We start from the raw sequence: 17,169 nt of genomic DNA on the forward strand, positions 1-17,169 counted from the left end.
TCATGGGAAATAGATGGGGAAACAGTGGAAACAGTGTCAGACTTTAGTTTTGGGGGCTCCAGAATCACTGCAGATGGTGACTGCAGCCATGAAATTAAAAGATGCTTACTCCTTGGAAAGAAAGTTATGACCAACCTAGATAGCATATTAAAAAGCAGAAACATTACTTTGCCAACAAAGGTCCATGTAGTCAAGGCTATGGTTTTTCCTGTGGTCATGTATGGATGGGAGAGTTGGACCGTGAAGAAAGCTGAGAACTGAAGAATAGATGCTTTTGAACTGTGGTGTTGGAGAAGACTCTTGAGAGTCCCTTGGACTGCAAGGAGATCCAACCAGTCCATCCTAAAGGAGATCAGTCCTGCATGTTCTTTGGAAGGAATGATGCTAAAGCTGAAACTCCAATATTTTGGCCACCTCATGCGAAAGATTGACTCATTGGAAAAGATCCTGATGCTGGGAGGGATTAGAGGCAGGAGGAGAAAGGGATGACAAAGGATGAGATGGCTGGATGGCATCACCGACTCAATGGACATGGGTTAGGGTGGACTCCAGGAGTTTGTGATGGACAGGGATGCCTGGCGTGCTGTGATTCATGGGGTCGCAAAGAGTCAGACACGACTGAGCAATTGAACTGAACTGAACTGATGTATTATTTTTCTTTTGAATGATAGAAAGCAATTTGTTGGATAAAAGTTAATAATGGAAAACAATTTTAATTCTCATAACAAATATCCACCAAATTTAGGAATATGCTCTGAGAAAAGCGTGTCATGATGTTTCTTCTCATCTAGAAAATGCTTCTGGCCTCTTTTTCATTAGAAAGCTCTGAAGATCCTGTTCCCATTTTGTTCTTTGTCCCATAGCTTCTCTGTCACTTTTCTTCTAATAATGGAGAAAAAGAAATACTTTATTTTGGTTGTTTTGCTGAAGAGGGCCAAGGGTCTCCCTATATCTTCAGAAAAGAATATTTCTAAAGTGAAAATCCCATAATTACTGTTTATTTGAGACAAAATCATTCTCTCACTTTATAATCCATATACCTAAGTACATACTTAAGAGCATGCTCCAGTGCTCTAAACCCATGCAGATACATGATTTCCTAATTCTATAAGTATATAGTGTTTACCAGAAAGTTGCATGGTATGACCATTATACACTAAAGCTTTTTTCTTACCATTTTTTTTTGAGATGACCAGTTTGAAAAATGATCTCAATCTGTGTTTCTATATATTGATATATGGCAATCAAATAGGTAAAATCAAATAGGGTTTTATATTGTTGAGGACATCAAAAATTAACTACAATCTATGTAGTAAAATCTAGACTGTAAACCTTAGGCTATTAATATTTTAACATACCAACACACTAAAATTATCTTTGATATGTATATTTCTTATGTATCAGCGTAGGTATACACACAAATACTTAGATTACTAGTTTTGTGTTAGTCATTATATTTTTTCTCTTTTTCAGGTAATGTTTCAAGGACTCTACAGCAATCTTTGGTATTGGACATATTCAAAATCTCTTCAACTTTTTCTTTCCTGGTTCACTGTTCTACTGCTTTAACTTGCTTGAGCTCCCATCACGCATTTTACATGGTTTGCAATGGTTACATGAACATTTGGGAAGTGGCACTTGTACCATCTCATACTTTATTCATGATGGCACTTTAGGAAAGTAGTTTGGAAAAAGCTTCCAAAGCCGCATTTTAAAAAAATGAATCTTATTGTGAAGCTTCGGAGAAGTTTTCGAACATTGATTGTTCTCTTAGCTACCTTTTGCTTGGTGAGCATTGTCATCTCTGCCTATTTCCTCTACTCTGGCTATAAACAGGAAATGACACTTATTGAGAGTACTGCAGAAGCAGGATGTACTGATGTTAAAATCCTACCTTACCGGTCAATGGAGCTGAAGACAGTTAAACCTATTGATACATCCAAAACTGACCCTATTGTCCTCCTGTTTGTGGAGAGCCAATACTCTCAACTTGGGCAAGATATTATTGCTATCTTGGAGTCCAGCCGATTTCAGCACCACATGGTCATTGCCCCTGGCAAGGGAGATATACCTCCTCTAACAGACAATGGCAAAGGGAAATATATTTTAGTTATTTATGAAAATATTCTGAAGTATGTCAGCATGGACTCATGGAATCGAGAGCTCTTAGAAAAATACTGTGTGGAATACAGTGTTAGTATAATTGGTTTTCATAAAGCCAATGAAAATAGCTCACCAAGTACACAATTAAAAGGTTTTCCATTAAACCTTTTCAATAATCTAGCTCTAAAGGACTGTTTCGTCAACCCTCATTCTCCTTTGCTGCATATTACCAAAGCCCCCAAGGTTGAGAAAGGTCCTCTTCCTGGGGAAGACTGGACAATTTTCCAATATAATCATTCAACCTACCAGCCTGTGCTTTTAACTGAATTACAGACAGAAAAATCCCTTTCATCCTTGTCCGGCAAACAACTCTATGCGACGGTGATTCAGGATCTGGGTCTGCATGATGGAATTCAGCGAGTTCTTTTTGGCAACAACTTAAACTTTTGGCTGCACAAGCTCATCTTCATAGATGCCATCTCCTTCCTGTCAGGGAAGAGGCTGACCTTGTCTTTGGACAGGTATATCCTTGTGGACATTGATGACATCTTTGTTGGGAAGGAAGGAACAAGGATGAATGTCAAAGATGTGAAGGTAAGAACATTTATAAATAGCATCATTATTTTTCTTTCACTAACTCTGTGGTATTGATAAAATACCATTTTGAATATTTTAGATTCCAAATTACTCAAAAATTTAAGATGCAGTAAGTCTGAGAGAAAGTAAACATTAAAAAAAAAAAAAAAACACCTTGAACTAAACCTTAACCATTCCTCCATTCCTTACACACTCCTGAATGCTTCTGAAGGGCATAAAACTCAAATACCCCAAAGTTTCTTTGATCTTAATCACTTGGTCTCTTAGGCTTTGCCTGTTGGAGCTAGTACCCCATAGAACAGCCTTCTTTACTCCACACGTGTTGCAGTTTGTAGCAATGAGATGAATACAGTCATGAAAATCCATCACTGGATGGATTCTCCCACCCTACGTGGGTTTGACAGAGGTGCTTGAAATATAGGATAGAGAAGCAGTCCAAGTCTTTTCTATAACAAGTAAGCTTAGCACTTGCCTATATGAAGTGTTCATATACTTGTAAATATTGATATCAAGAAAAATAGTTTTATAGGGAATGTAGTATTAAACAGCTTCAGGAGGCTACCCTCTATTATCACATCACTTTAGGTAACAGTGTTACTGGGAGTACTTCTAAATTATGATCAAGTTGACTGCAGTATAACAAATTCACCCTGTGATTTCTATCAGATAAAGAAAAAGCCAAACATATTTTACTAGTTTGGGCAAGTAATTCTGAGAAAAATTCCTTTTTTTTATTATCTTGATTCAATATTCTCACTTGTGCCTATCTTGTTTTATATATAATTAAATTCATTCTGTGAGCAAATGATTTTAGCAAACATAAGCAAAAATAATAGGGCGCAGCTTAGAATAAAAAACTAACTAGAGATTGTTAAGATCATATCATCTTTTTTTGAATTTCTGCTATTAGGCGTTTTATCCTTCAAAGATGAAACCTCAATACTACTTCAAAATAACAGCTTTTCTATCCATCCTAATACTTTATGACCATTATAATGAAATATCTCACTTTGGACATTGTTATAAAGAGATTAAGTGATCCCTCTTGAATCCTAGCTAGATTTTCTGTTTTTGTTTTTGTTTTTGTTTTTTTACATTTTGAGACTTTACTATGTCTTTTAGTTAGTATAAATTCTACTTTTATTTTAATTTTAAAATCATAAACTTAAGGCAAGTTCATGTCGTGCAAATAGTTTTCTGAGTGATTCCTTTTCTGAAATCCTGAAAACATTTTCCTAATTTTAGTCTAATAAGCTATATGAATTGAAAAACTTCTTTATAACTCTTAACAAATTTTTCAGCTCTAATTCAACTATATCACTTATTCTCAATAGAAAAACAGATAGATGTTTACCACTGCTCATATAATTTTCAAGGATTACTGATGACTTTTTGAGTGACATAACCCCAAACAAAATAACAGAATACTGAAATTTGACAAAGTCTGGACAATGCCACAGGCAGATAATCGTATAGTGTGTATAACTGTGCATTTGTTTACTATTTTTATATCCTACATACACATACACTCACACTCACAGGTGCCCAGGGTAAGTGTCACTTTGAAGAAAATCCTCTTTTTTGCCTCTTTGGGTGTTGTATCTGGTTCTCTCTCAGAACTATTAATCGAAGAATATCAGAAACTTGATTGGGACTGAAGTAACATGTTGGGTTACTTATAAGTCAATAAGGAAATGCTGTCTTTCAATATAAAAGTGATACTTTTACTCTTGGGCATTTGATTTCTTCTTTGACTATTATTTTTTGGGTAAAAATGATTTTGTGGTGAATAATCTCGAACTGTCCATAGAAAAGTTCTGCATTCTCCCAGTACTTCGTCCTCATGTTCCTTTTCTGGCAGTATAACATTTCATTACACACTATTATGTGAGGAGAAGTCCATTCTCCCTGAAAATGTCTGAATTTTCCAGAGCGAGGGTATTGGATGGCTGGTGAGATTTTTCTATATTATTCCAAATTAGAGAGTAGAGCTCTTCTGTTCCTCCACAGGACAGTTTGAGAAAAGCTGGAGGGTTTCGTTTGAAAACTGTTGGTTATGTGTGTGATAGGAGCCTCCCCAGCCACTCTCACAATTAGACTGGGGCATAGAGCTGGGAGTAATTAAGAGTAAATTCAAACACAGCCTTGTCTGTAGCACCACCTCACTCTATGGACAAAAAATATATTAGCATATTATTATTTGAGCCATTTTTCTCATTTTGAGATAGAGATTCTGGATCAAACTGCTGAAGAGTTAGTATTTTTATGGCATAGAATTTGGGGCAGTGAAAACAATCAGGTTTTTCAGTCTATATTCTTTCTACTAAATGGTTCTTCCAGATAAACTACATAAACTAGATAAACTACAGTATATCTAGTTGTTTTTCTTTAGAAATTTGCATTTCATTGTGCCCTTCTCTGACCAAAGTCACTGCTGCTGCTGCTGCTGCTGCTGCTGCTGCTAAGTCGCTTCAGTCACTGAGATAGAAATTAATATGTCCTTTTCTAAGGCAAGCAAAATCAGGCTAAGACAGTTAGAGTAACTGTCATCTGATTGTTAATAAAATTTCATCTAAAAACTAAAAAACTCAAGGTATCAGATAAATTTAATGTATAGAAACTTCCAGAAACTAATTGTATTTCTAAAGATTGTGAAATATTACCTATGGATGAAGTCAGAAAATATTGTCATGGTTTGTTTGTGTATGGTCCTCAAGGCAATCACAAAGCACTTCCTGTAAATCTAAAGCACTCTTAGCATGCTGACCTTCGGCTTTAGAGGATGATGTCTTATACACTTGAACTTATTATTTCTTGCTTATGTTTAGTTTCACTGAACCTGGGTCTCCTGCATTTCAGGCAGACTCTACCATCTGAGCCATCAGGAAAGCCCTTAATTATATGTAGATAATGTTCATTACCAAAGTGATATCAGTTAGATAATAATGCAGATTTTAGAGAAAGGTAAAATAATAAAGGGCCATTCTGATTATTAAACATTTAATTTTCAGTCTTCTTGCAGCCCACTAACCGATTTCTATGAATAATATTTTATCCTTGATTATAACACTTGATATAATCATAGAAGTGCTTCCCAGATGGCACTGGTGGTAAAGAACCGGTCTGCAAATGCAGGAGACGTAAGAGATGTGGGTTTGATCCCTTGGTTGGGAAGATCCCCTGGAGGAGGGCATGGCAACCCACTCCAGTATTCTTGCCAGAAGAGTCCCATGGACAGAGGAGCCTGGAGAGCTATAGTCCATTGGATTGCAAAGAGTCAGAGAAGTGAAGTGAAATGAAGTGAAAGTTGCTCAGTCCTGTCTGACTTTTTGCGACCCCGTGGGCTATACAGTCCATGGATTTCTCCAGCCCAGAATACTGGAATGGGTAGCCTTTCCCTTCTCCAGGGTATCTTCCAAACCCAGGGATTGGACCCAGGTCTCCTACATCGCAGGCAGATTCTTTTCTAGCTGAGCCACAAGGGATGCCCAAGAATACTGTAGGGGGTAGCCTATCCCTTCTCTAGCAGATATTCTTGACCCAGGAATCAAACCCAGATCTCCTGCATTGCAGGTGGATTCTTTACCAACTGAGCTATCAGGGAAGCCCAGATAAAACTGAAGCAAATTAGCGCACACACATACCCATAGAAATTTGAGAGAATTGAGAAGATATGTTCTTTTTTCATAGTTTCCTTAAGACAGAATAATTGCTCTTTCTTGATGCAGGTTTTTAAAATCATGAACATGGTGAATATAGGCTTTCACACTGGCAACAAAATTAAACTTATTATTGATGCTACCAATAGTTCTGTTTCTTTCATCAGTTCTGTTGACCTGACAGTATTTTCTCTGTTGGCAAGCAAACCTCATTATTCGCATTTTTATATGTCTTTACATTTATTGAGAAAATGCATCCATTTAGTCACTGGATATTTACTGTATATAAGTTCTAAGTTCAGTCGTGTCTGACTCTTTGCTACCCCATGGACTGCAGCACACCAGGCCTCCCTGTCCATCACCAACTCAATAGTGCTCATGTCTATTGAGTTGCTGATGCCATCCAACCATCTCATCCTCTGTCGCCCACTTCTCCTCCCGCCTTCGATCTTTCCGCGCATCAGGGTCTTTTCCAATGAGTCAGTTGGCCTCAGGCGGCCAAAATATTGGAATTTCATCTTCAGCATCAGTCTTTCCAATGAATGTTCAGGACTGATTTCCTTTAGGATTGACTGGTTGGATCTCCTTGCAGTCCAAGGGACTCTCAAGAGTCTTCTCCAACACCACCGTTCAAAAGCATCAATTCTTCGGTGCTCAGCTTTCTTTATAGCCCAACTCTCACACCCATACATGGCTACTGGAGTATATTTAAGAAATTATCTGCCTGAGAAATCCAAATTTATTTTAAAGTCGTATGTGATCCAACTCAGTTTACCTTTACAACACATTTATTCTGGCTACTTCTCAATATACACTATTTGTTAGGCTAGTCCACTGTCTCTTCCTCTGTTGTGGATTGCTTATGTTTAGTTTTCACCTCTTTTCACAGCTTCTAAGCCTTGACTAAAATACTTTCCTTGAATCTACCCATATTTCAAAAGCTATCTCAAGTGCAGCTTCTTTTTTTTACATAATTATTATTTTTTATTTGATGAATTAATTAATTTGGCTGTGCCAGATCTTTGTTGCTGGCTCTTCTCCTGTTGTGGCAAGTCGGGGCTACTCTGTAGTTGTGGTGCGTGGGCTTCTCACTCCAATGCAGCTCTTGCTGTGAGCACAGGCTCCAGAGCACCTGGGCTTCAGTAGTTGTGGCAGGCAGGCTCAGTAGTGGCAGCTCCCAGGCTCTAGAGCACAGGCTTAAGAGGTGTGGTGCACAGGCTTAGTTGTTGCCTGGCATGTGAGATCCTCTCAGACTGGGATCAAACTCCTGTCCCCTACATTGGCAGGTGGGTTTTTTACCACTGAGCCACCAGGAAAGTCCCTCAAGTTCCACTTCTTTTGAGAAGGTGACACATGGTCTAACGACCCCAGCAGATGGTGACCTTAAGCTGAAACTGAGTCCCTGAATAACCAACTATCCTTAACTGTCACTTAGCACTTTTGTGTACATGAGTCAACTCCAAAATCAGGTGGTGAAGCAATTTTTCTGATACATCTAATTATGTCCCAACATACATAACAGGAAACCTTAGACATAATATAAAAATATTATACTGACAATTATTATAGTTTTTTAACTGATAAGTACAGAACTAATTAGTCTCAGAACTGACTTACTATTTAAGACCTTAAAAAACAATAATTTAAGGATAGATATGAGCTTTGTCTCTAAACAAGATATATGTATATTTTTAATGAGAGACAAAACTAGTGGGAAAAAAAAATCTCTGTTGTAAACCTGAAGTCCAAAATAAGTGGTTAATAGGCTGATTCATTTTACTTTTTCCCCCACATAATGCTTTTAATAGATCTGTACCTAGACTGTTAAAGTTTTATCCAGATAAAGCAATTTACTAATGTCTTAATTTAGATTTTTTACACATTTAAATGACTATATACTTCCTACATTGAAAACCCTATGTTCAAAGATTCATAACACAAAGGTCATAAATTGTGCAAATTAAATGCCTAAAATGGAGAAGTTAAATTAATAGATATAAAGGAACCACTTAATAGAGGGTCTTGAAGTTCAGGGAAATGAGTTTTGATTAGTTCCAATACCTACTTGAAAACCCTCTTTCAATAAGAAAATGATCTCATAAAAGTATTTGAGGTTTCCACTTTAATGTAAATATCTAAATAAAATCCTAGTTCAAACTTTTGTAAGAATTACCATGTTTAATAGAAGGCAGATTACTATGAGCAGGAAAGAAGAAATCTATCCTAGAATCTGAAACTTCTGTTATTGCTTTTAATAAGGGTTAGATGAGATGCAGAAAAAAGAAAATCCCATGATACCTAAAGAAGTGACGTAAGAAAATAGAAAATTATTGATGCTATAAACATCTACACAGATTATGAGGGGGCTACATTGGTAATTGAAAACATTCGCTTACTAACGTTCAACTAACATTGAAATGGGTTTATTATATTTGACAAATTAATAGAAAAGCATTTTTAAAAGAATATTTGATATCTTTGGAGTCACAATTATAAAGAGGAGGCTGAAAGAAAATGTTGGTATGTGGTAGATGGAATCCAGATATGATACATCATCAGGCAGTATAAATTTAGCAAAAGAGAACAGTCTAGGCAGCAGGAACTGGGTGGATGGCCCATCAGAATCAAGCAAGCATCATTTCAAAGTTCCTGGGCAGTTTCTAGGCAGATGAGTCAGTGTGGACTCAGCAAGTGTAGCATCAGACCTAGGCAGTGGCTCAGGCAGATCAGGGCAGGCAGTTCTCAAGATACTTCATGGCAAGAGTGAGTGGGTCAGGGTTTGTGGGCATGTCTTCTTTCTGAAAAAATAAAAAAGAAAGAAAGAAAAAAAGCACATAGGCCTGGGCATAGAGGAACCATGGGGTTTGACATCATGGAGTTTAGCAGAGAGCATGACAGAGACCTCAGAAGGCAACAGCTCAGTCACAACAACAGTCCTCTAACGCAGAGAGGGCCCATTAGCAAGACGTGTGAAGCTTCAGCCCTGACACTGACTCAGACTCTAAATCTCCAGGGAAGAATTGCATTTAGAGCTTACTTAAGATGCCCAGGTGCAAAAAAGTCGATGTACTATTTGAAGACACTCAGTTAGCTCAAAAAGAAAAACAGATACTACCAAAGGTTTATAATAGGAATGATCCATTTTCTATATAAACATAGAGAAAATTACTGTCAATTCCAATGTTTTATTTTATTTATTTTTCAGCTGGGTACTTTTCTATTTTGTTTTTTAAAATGCTTATACAGCTTTTTAAAGTTTACTTTCCCTTTACAGGAATTACAAAATTTTGGTTCTGTTCCCCATGTTGCACAGTACATCCTTGAGCCTGCCTTGTAACCAACAGTTTATGCCTCCCGCTCCCCACCGTTATTGTCCCTCACTCCCCTCCCCACTGTAAACCACTAATTTGCTCTCTTTATCTGTTTCTGCTTCTTTATTTTATATTCACATTTGTTGTGTATTTTAGATTCCACATATACATGATATCATAAAGTATGTCTTTTTCTGACTAATTTCAATTATCATAATACCGTCCAAGTCCATTCATGTTGCTGCAAATGGAAAAATTCCATTCTCTCTTGTGGCTGAGTAGTTTCCCACTGTGTGTATGTGTCTATATATATATCACATCTACTTTATTCATTCATCTGTTGATAGACATTTAGGACATTTAGGTAGCTTCCATATCTTGGAAGTTGTAAATAATGCTGCTATGAATATTAAAGAAAGAAAGTGAAATCGTTCAGTCGTGTCTGACTCTTGCGACCCCATGGACTTCAGCCTACCAGGCTCCTCCGTCCTTGGGATTTTCCAGGCAAGAGTACTGGAGTGCTATTTCCTTCTCCAGGGGATCTTCCCGACCCAGGGATAGAACCTGGGTCTCCCGCATTGTAGGCAGACGCTTCACTGTCTGAAACGCATTTAAAATGTTTTTGTAAGTAGAGTTTGGCTTGACTGGAAAGAGAAGCTACCTATGAATATTTTGGCAAAGTCAATAATGACTTGAGTACTCTCAGAAGAAGGCAGCCACTGTACAGTATATATGTAATAATAATTTTTCTTCCTTCATTTAAAATCTCAATATAAATATCCTACATTTTTTTTCTTCTGAATCCTTTCAAGTCAATGGAAGGAAAAAGTATTATTCCAAAAAAAATTCCTTTATGGAAGCAAATAGGGTTTGTTTCCACTTAAAAAAAATCACCCCAATTATGTAAAAGTACATATTTAAATGATATGAATGAAAAAAAGGATAACAATATACACCAGTAATAGCTCTTCAAAATTGAGTATTCAATTAAACACACTTGCAGTTTGTATATTACCTTAATACACTCTAATTCAGTGCTCAGATCATTTATTTCTCAGCCATGAGCTCTGTATATTATTCTTCATTATAGAATTTACACAAATATGTGAAATATCTGGCTCTTGATTTCAGTAGTATAAGTAAGACATTCATAATTATCAACATTACAAGGCAAAATACAATATATGCCATGACAAAATTACTATGGACAATGAGAACAAAGAAAGAGCAACAATATTTCTTCTAGTAATTAGGGAGATTTCTTGGAGGAGGTGATGCTTGAGTCTTCTGTGATGGTTTGACAGAACTGTAGCAAATCAAGATGGGGAAGTAGATTCTTGGCCAGTAGGTCAGCCAAGCTAAGATATGGCTGAGACTATCAGGACAAATGGCATGTTGCTTGTGTTAGTTGGATGATAGAGTAAATAAGAAATAGTAGTGGAACTAAAATGCTGAAGATTTTTTTGTGGCCATAATATGGAGCTCTCTGGGCAGGATGCCATTTGAATCATTGAAGATTTTAAGCCAGAAAGTGACATGATCAGATCTAGGATTGAAGAAAAATATATTATTTGAGTCAGGAAGATGCTTTTGAGAAGATCTGTAAAAGAGCCAATTACAACAAAATGGACATAATAATTATTATGCATGTTTTAAAATAGCATTTATTTAAGATATTAAAAGACACTGAGCACTGGGCTAATCATTAACAGGCAGTATATCATTTAATGGGGGCTTCCCTGGTAGCTCAGAGGTAAAGAATCCACATGCAGTGTAGAAGATTCAAGAGACACGAGTTGGATTCCTGGGAAGGGAAGATCTCCTGGAGTAGGAGATGGCAACCCACTTCAAAATTCTTGCTGGGAAATCCCATGGACAGAGGAGCCTGGCAGGCTCTGTCCTTGGGGTCACAAAGAGTTGGACACCTCTGGGCAACTGAGCACAAAGCACATATCATTTAATAAAACAACATTGAGAAGAAATATTTTGTATATTTTCTGAATGAATAAAATGAGGCTTAGCAGTATCAATACTCATCTACCTAATAAGTAGCGGAGCAAACACAGACTATTTTGTCCTGAACCTTTAAGCTTCCTTTTAGAATCCAATGCCTTGTTAGGGTTTCATTCTGGGCATCTATTCTTACTAGTCAACCTTGAACATGTTTGAAAACGTATCCAGTTCTCAAATTGCAGATCTGTGTAAACAATGTAAACCAACACAGTTCTCAGAGTTGTCATGAGCACTGAATGAGATAAGGACGGAAAGTTGCTAGGACAGAGCTTGGCTGGTTAGATTGACACAGCTTGGTGACAGTCAGGATAAAAAGGGGAGAATGGGAGAGACCATGTAGAATTGACAGGTCTTGGGCACATGATCAATGAAGGAGCAGAAAAGAAGGTGCAAATAGGTTTTAGCCTGGGTGTGTCCATAAACATGCAGAATTGGACAGAAGAAATGGTGCTAGGAAGATGAGGAGTTTGGTTTAAGGTCTACTGCCTTAACATGAGACATTCAGATATAAGAGTCCCCTCAAACTCTCACTTGGTATGGGGAAGAAAGCCTAAAACAGTAAATATTGGTAGTCTTCAGAAAAATTAAAAGAATACCTAACTGGAAACAACACTGTTCATGCAGCAGAGAAAGCACAATCTTTCATTGGGAATTTGGTGTTTTGAAACTGTTTCCTTCTTATTTATGAACCTTTGATTAACAAGAATTGCAATAGGATCCCCTCCTAACTTGATTGTGACATGTACCAAATGATGCTGTCTCATAAATATCCCTCATAAACATATCATGTGCAATGATATGTAGGAGTTGAGTATTAAATGAACAAAGAAGCTAAAGCTTCATTTTTAGTTACTTTACCCAGAAATTATAGTCTACTCAGAGCATTTTATTTATTTTTTACATATTTATTTTCTTGGTGACATCATTTATTGTGTATGTGGCTCTTTTTTGTTAGAAACAAGGCTGTTAGAAGCATACTTTCATTTAAACCTACTTTCAGCATATCAATCAATTATCATTACTTTAAAAATCATATTAAAAAAGATTTATTACCAAGTATAATAATTTTCTGTTTAGGACATTTTTAAAGCTTTTCATATATAAATTCAATTTTAATTTAAAATTAGACGTGTCCCAAATTCATTCACACTCAAAACAAGCTAGATCGTAATGGATCTAACACTAACTTGAGTGCTCATTTTGTTAGTTCACAGTGTAAAATAATTACTGAACAGAGAGCAGTCTCTTGACACACCAGGAAAGTACACAATTACAGTCCATGCAGCTCCATTTTGATGCTTCAGATGTAACAACTGTCTCCATGGGAAAGAGGAGATATTAGAAAATACTTTGGTGAGGGCAACCAAGCTGGATACCTCCCAACAAAGTAGAAAACAACCTCTATTAGAGCCCTTCAATCTTATGGTTAATGCCTTAAAAGCCCCAGGGGTGAACAGGGAATGTTTTCTGATTGGTATAAAACCAATATTTTGTCATTCTCTGTGATTATCTAAATAGTGATTAATTAATTAGCTGATTAATTGGTTCAGAGTATAATAAGCCACTTTAGCCTAGGCCACAGTGCTGTTAATAATAATCACTGAAATATACTACAAATGGTTTTATATCTGAAGAATGACCGACAAGAAAAACAAAGAAAAATTTGCTCCTTTTATACTCCCTGTAGAAATACTCAGTATATTTGGAAATATATCAAATTATCATGGAGAAGAACACCTTGGTTATAAAGTCTTGTAGCAGTAGAATATATTATTGTTGTTGTTGTTATTATTATTATTCAGATAACAGATTAAGCTGTTAAGGCAGTCACAGGCATTGTGTTTTATTTTCATTCAACCCATCACTTTTTATGAATACTCTGAGTTTTGCTCTCTAGCTCTTTGCTGAGATTGATAATTTCTACCCACTACTCTTTTAAAAATTCTTCTTTTAATTGAAATATAGTTGACATATAATATTATGTGAGTTTCAGGTATACTACCTTGTGATTTGATATTTGCATGCTTTACAAAATGATCACCACAATAAGTCTAGTAACCGTCATTAAAGTTATGCTATGCGTGGTACACAAGCTTTTTATTGAAGTGGCTTCCCTTCTCGTGCAGTGTGTACTCCAGGCACACAAGCTTCAGTAGTTTTGGTACACAGGCTTAGCTGCTCTGCAATATAAGGGATCTTCCTGGACCAGCAATTGAACCTATGTCCCCTGCATTGGCAGGTGGATTATTAACCACTGGACCACCACAGGGAAGTCCTCACATATTCTTAAAACATGATATTCCAAAATCTTATTTCAGTATGAAAAATGAAAGTTGCTCAGTCATATCCTGCCAGGCTCCTCTCTCCTTGGAGTTCTCCAGGCCAGAATACTGGAGTGGGTAGCTGTTCCCTTCTTCAGGGGATCTTCCCAAAGGGATTGAACCCTGGTCTCCCACATTGCAGGTGGATTCTTTACCAGCTGAGCCACCAGGGAAGCTCAAGAATACTGGAGTGTGTAGCCTATTCCTTCTCCAGCAGATCTACCCCATCCAGGGATTGAACCAGGGTCTCCTGCATTATAGGCAGCTTTTTTACCAGCTGAGCTACACTCAATTGAAAATCACTTAAAATGCTAACTTAAAGGATAAAATTAGCTCACTTTGTTTATAAGTTATAGTTTGCCTAATTTGTTTAATTATTTTAACGAATTCTTGCATTTATACATGCTGTATTTGATGTACAATTAAAGGAAAGGTAACATTTTGAGGGTCTGAGGAAACATGTTCATATGAAATATTGCTTCTGGGGAAAAAAAAATGTATTAGTCCTTGTCACACAAAATCCCAAATATATACTAGCCCCTGAAACAATATTTAATAGTATGTAAGATGGACCCTCGCAATTTGTTCTCTGTTTCTCCCCACAATCAAGACATAAAATTTATTTATTTTTAAATATATATTTATTTATTTTAATTGGAGGCTAATTACTTTACAATATTCTATTGGTTTTGCCATACATCAACATGAATCCGCCACAGGTATACACGTATTCCCCATCCTAAACCCTCCTCCCACCTCCCTCCCCATACCATCCCTCTGGATCCTCTCAGTGCACCAGCCCCAGGCATCCTGTATCCTGCATCAAACCTGGACTGGCGATTCGTTTCATATATGATATTATACATGTTTCAATGCCATTCTCCCAAATCATCCCTCCCTCTCCCTCTCCCACAGAGTCCAAAAGACTGTTCTATATACATCTGTTCTCTTTTGCTGTCTCACATACAGGGTTATCGTTACCATCTTTCTAAATTCCATATATATGCGTTAATATACTGTATTGGTGTTTTTCTTTCTGGCTTACTTCACTCTGTATAATAGGCTCCATTTTCATACACCTCATTAGAACTGATTCAATTGTATTCTTTTTAATGGCTGAGTAATACTCCATTGTGTATATGTACCACAGCTTTCTTAGCCATTCATCTGCTGATGGACATCTAGGTTGCTTCCATGTCCTGGCTACTCTAAACAGTGCTGCAATGAACATTGGGGTACACGTGTCTCTTTCAGTTCTGGTTTCCTCGGTGTGTATGCCCAGCAGTGGGATTTCTGGGTCATAAGGCAGTTCTATTTCCAGTTTTTTGAGGAATCTCCACACTGTTCTCCATAGTGGCTGTACTAGTTTTCATTCCCACCAACAGTGCAAGAGGGTTCCCTTTTCTCCACACCCTCTCCAGCATTTATTGCTTGTAGACTTTTGGATCGCAGCCATTCTGACTGGTGTGAAATGGTACCTCATTGTGGTTTTGATTTGCATTTCTCTGATAATGAGTGATGTTGAGCATCTTTTCATGTGTTTGTTAGCCATCTCTATGTCTTCTTTAGAGAAATGTTTCTTCAATATCCACAAATCAATCAATGTAATATACCACATTAACAAATTGAAAAATAAAAGCCATATGATTATCTCAATAGGTGCAGAGAAAGCCTTTGATAAAATTCAACATCCATTTATGATAAAAACTCTCCAGAAAGCAGGAATAGAAGGAACATACCTCAACATAATAAAATCTATATATGACAAACCCACAGCAAATATTATCCTCAATGGTGAAAAATTGAAAGCATTTCCCCTAAAGTCAGGAACAAGGTGCCCACTCTCACCACTACTATTCAACATAGTTTTGGAAGTTTTGGCCACAACAATCAGAGCAGAAAAATAAATAAGAGGAATCCAAACTGGAAAAGAAGAAGTAAAACTCTCACTGTTTGCAAATGATGTGATCCTCTACATAGAAAACCCTAAAGACTCTACCAGAAAATTACTAGAGCTAATCAATGAATATAGTAAAGTTGCAGGATATAAAATCAACACACAGAAATCCTTTGCATTCCTATACACTAATAATGAGAAAAGAGAGAGATTAAGGACACAATTCCATTCACCATTGCAACAAAAAGAATAAAATACTTAGCAATATATCTACCTAAAGAAACTAAAGAAAACTATAAAACACCACTGAAAGAAATCAAAGAGGACACTAATAGATGGAGAAATATACCATGTTAATGGATCAGAAGAATCAATATAGTGAAAATGAGTATACTACCCAAAGCAATTTATAGATTCAATGCAATCCCTATCAAGCTACCAATGGTATTTTTCACAGAACTAGAACAAATAATTTCACAATTTGCATGGAAATACAAAAAACCTCGAATAGCCAAAGCAATCTTGAGAAAGAAGAATGAAACTGGAGGAATCAACCTGCCTGACTTCAGGCTCTACTACAAAGCCACAGTCATCAAGACAGTATGGTACTGGCACAAAGGCAGAAATATAGATCAATGGAACAAAATAGAAAGCCCAGAGATAAAGCCACACACCTATGGACACCTTGTCTTTGACAAAGGAGGCAATCTTTTTAACAAGTGGTGCTGGGAAAACTGGTCAACCACTTGTAAAAGAATGAAACTAGAACACTTTATAACACCATACACAAAAATAAACTCAAAAAGGATTAAAGATCTAAATGTAAGAACAGAAACTATAACACTCTTAGAGGAGAACATAGGCAAAACACTCTCTGACATAAATCACAGCAAGATCCTCTATGACCCACCTCCCAGAATATTGGAAATAAAAGCAAAAATAAATAAATGGGACCTAATTAAACTTAAAAGCTTCTGCACAACAAAGGAAACTATAAGCAATGTGAAAAGACAGCCTTCAGAATGGGAAAAAATAACAGCAAATGAAGCAACTGACAAACAACTAATCTCAAAAATATACAAGCAACTCCTGCAGCTCAATTCCAGAAAAATAAATGGCTCAATCAAAAAATGGGCCAAAGAACTAAAAGACATAAAATTTAAATTATCAGATGTGTTTCGAATGTTACATTTCTATCCCATTTGAGTACTTTAAATAAAATGTTAGTTTCTGTTGCATAACTAATATGTAAATTTTGTTTTTAAATT

General features: G+C 36.6%; 1 protein-coding gene across 2 annotated transcripts in view; it reads left to right on the forward strand.

The window, feature by feature from the left end:
- The first annotated feature begins 1,719 nt into the window (after positions 1–1,719).
- LOC138082057 (bifunctional heparan sulfate N-deacetylase/N-sulfotransferase 4) overlaps positions 1,720–17,169 on the forward strand; it is a 281,384-nt gene continuing 265,934 nt past the window's right edge. For both annotated transcript variants that reach the window (XM_068975277.1, XM_068975278.1), the window contains exon 1: positions 1,720–2,697. In XM_068975277.1, coding sequence (XP_068831378.1) covers positions 1,720–2,697 — 978 coding nt within the window. The remainder of the gene's footprint in view (positions 2,698–17,169) is intronic.

This window comes from Capricornis sumatraensis, chromosome 7, assembly GCF_032405125.1.
Source record: "Capricornis sumatraensis isolate serow.1 chromosome 7, serow.2, whole genome shotgun sequence".
Classification (NCBI taxonomy): Eukaryota; Metazoa; Chordata; class Mammalia; order Artiodactyla; family Bovidae; genus Capricornis; species Capricornis sumatraensis.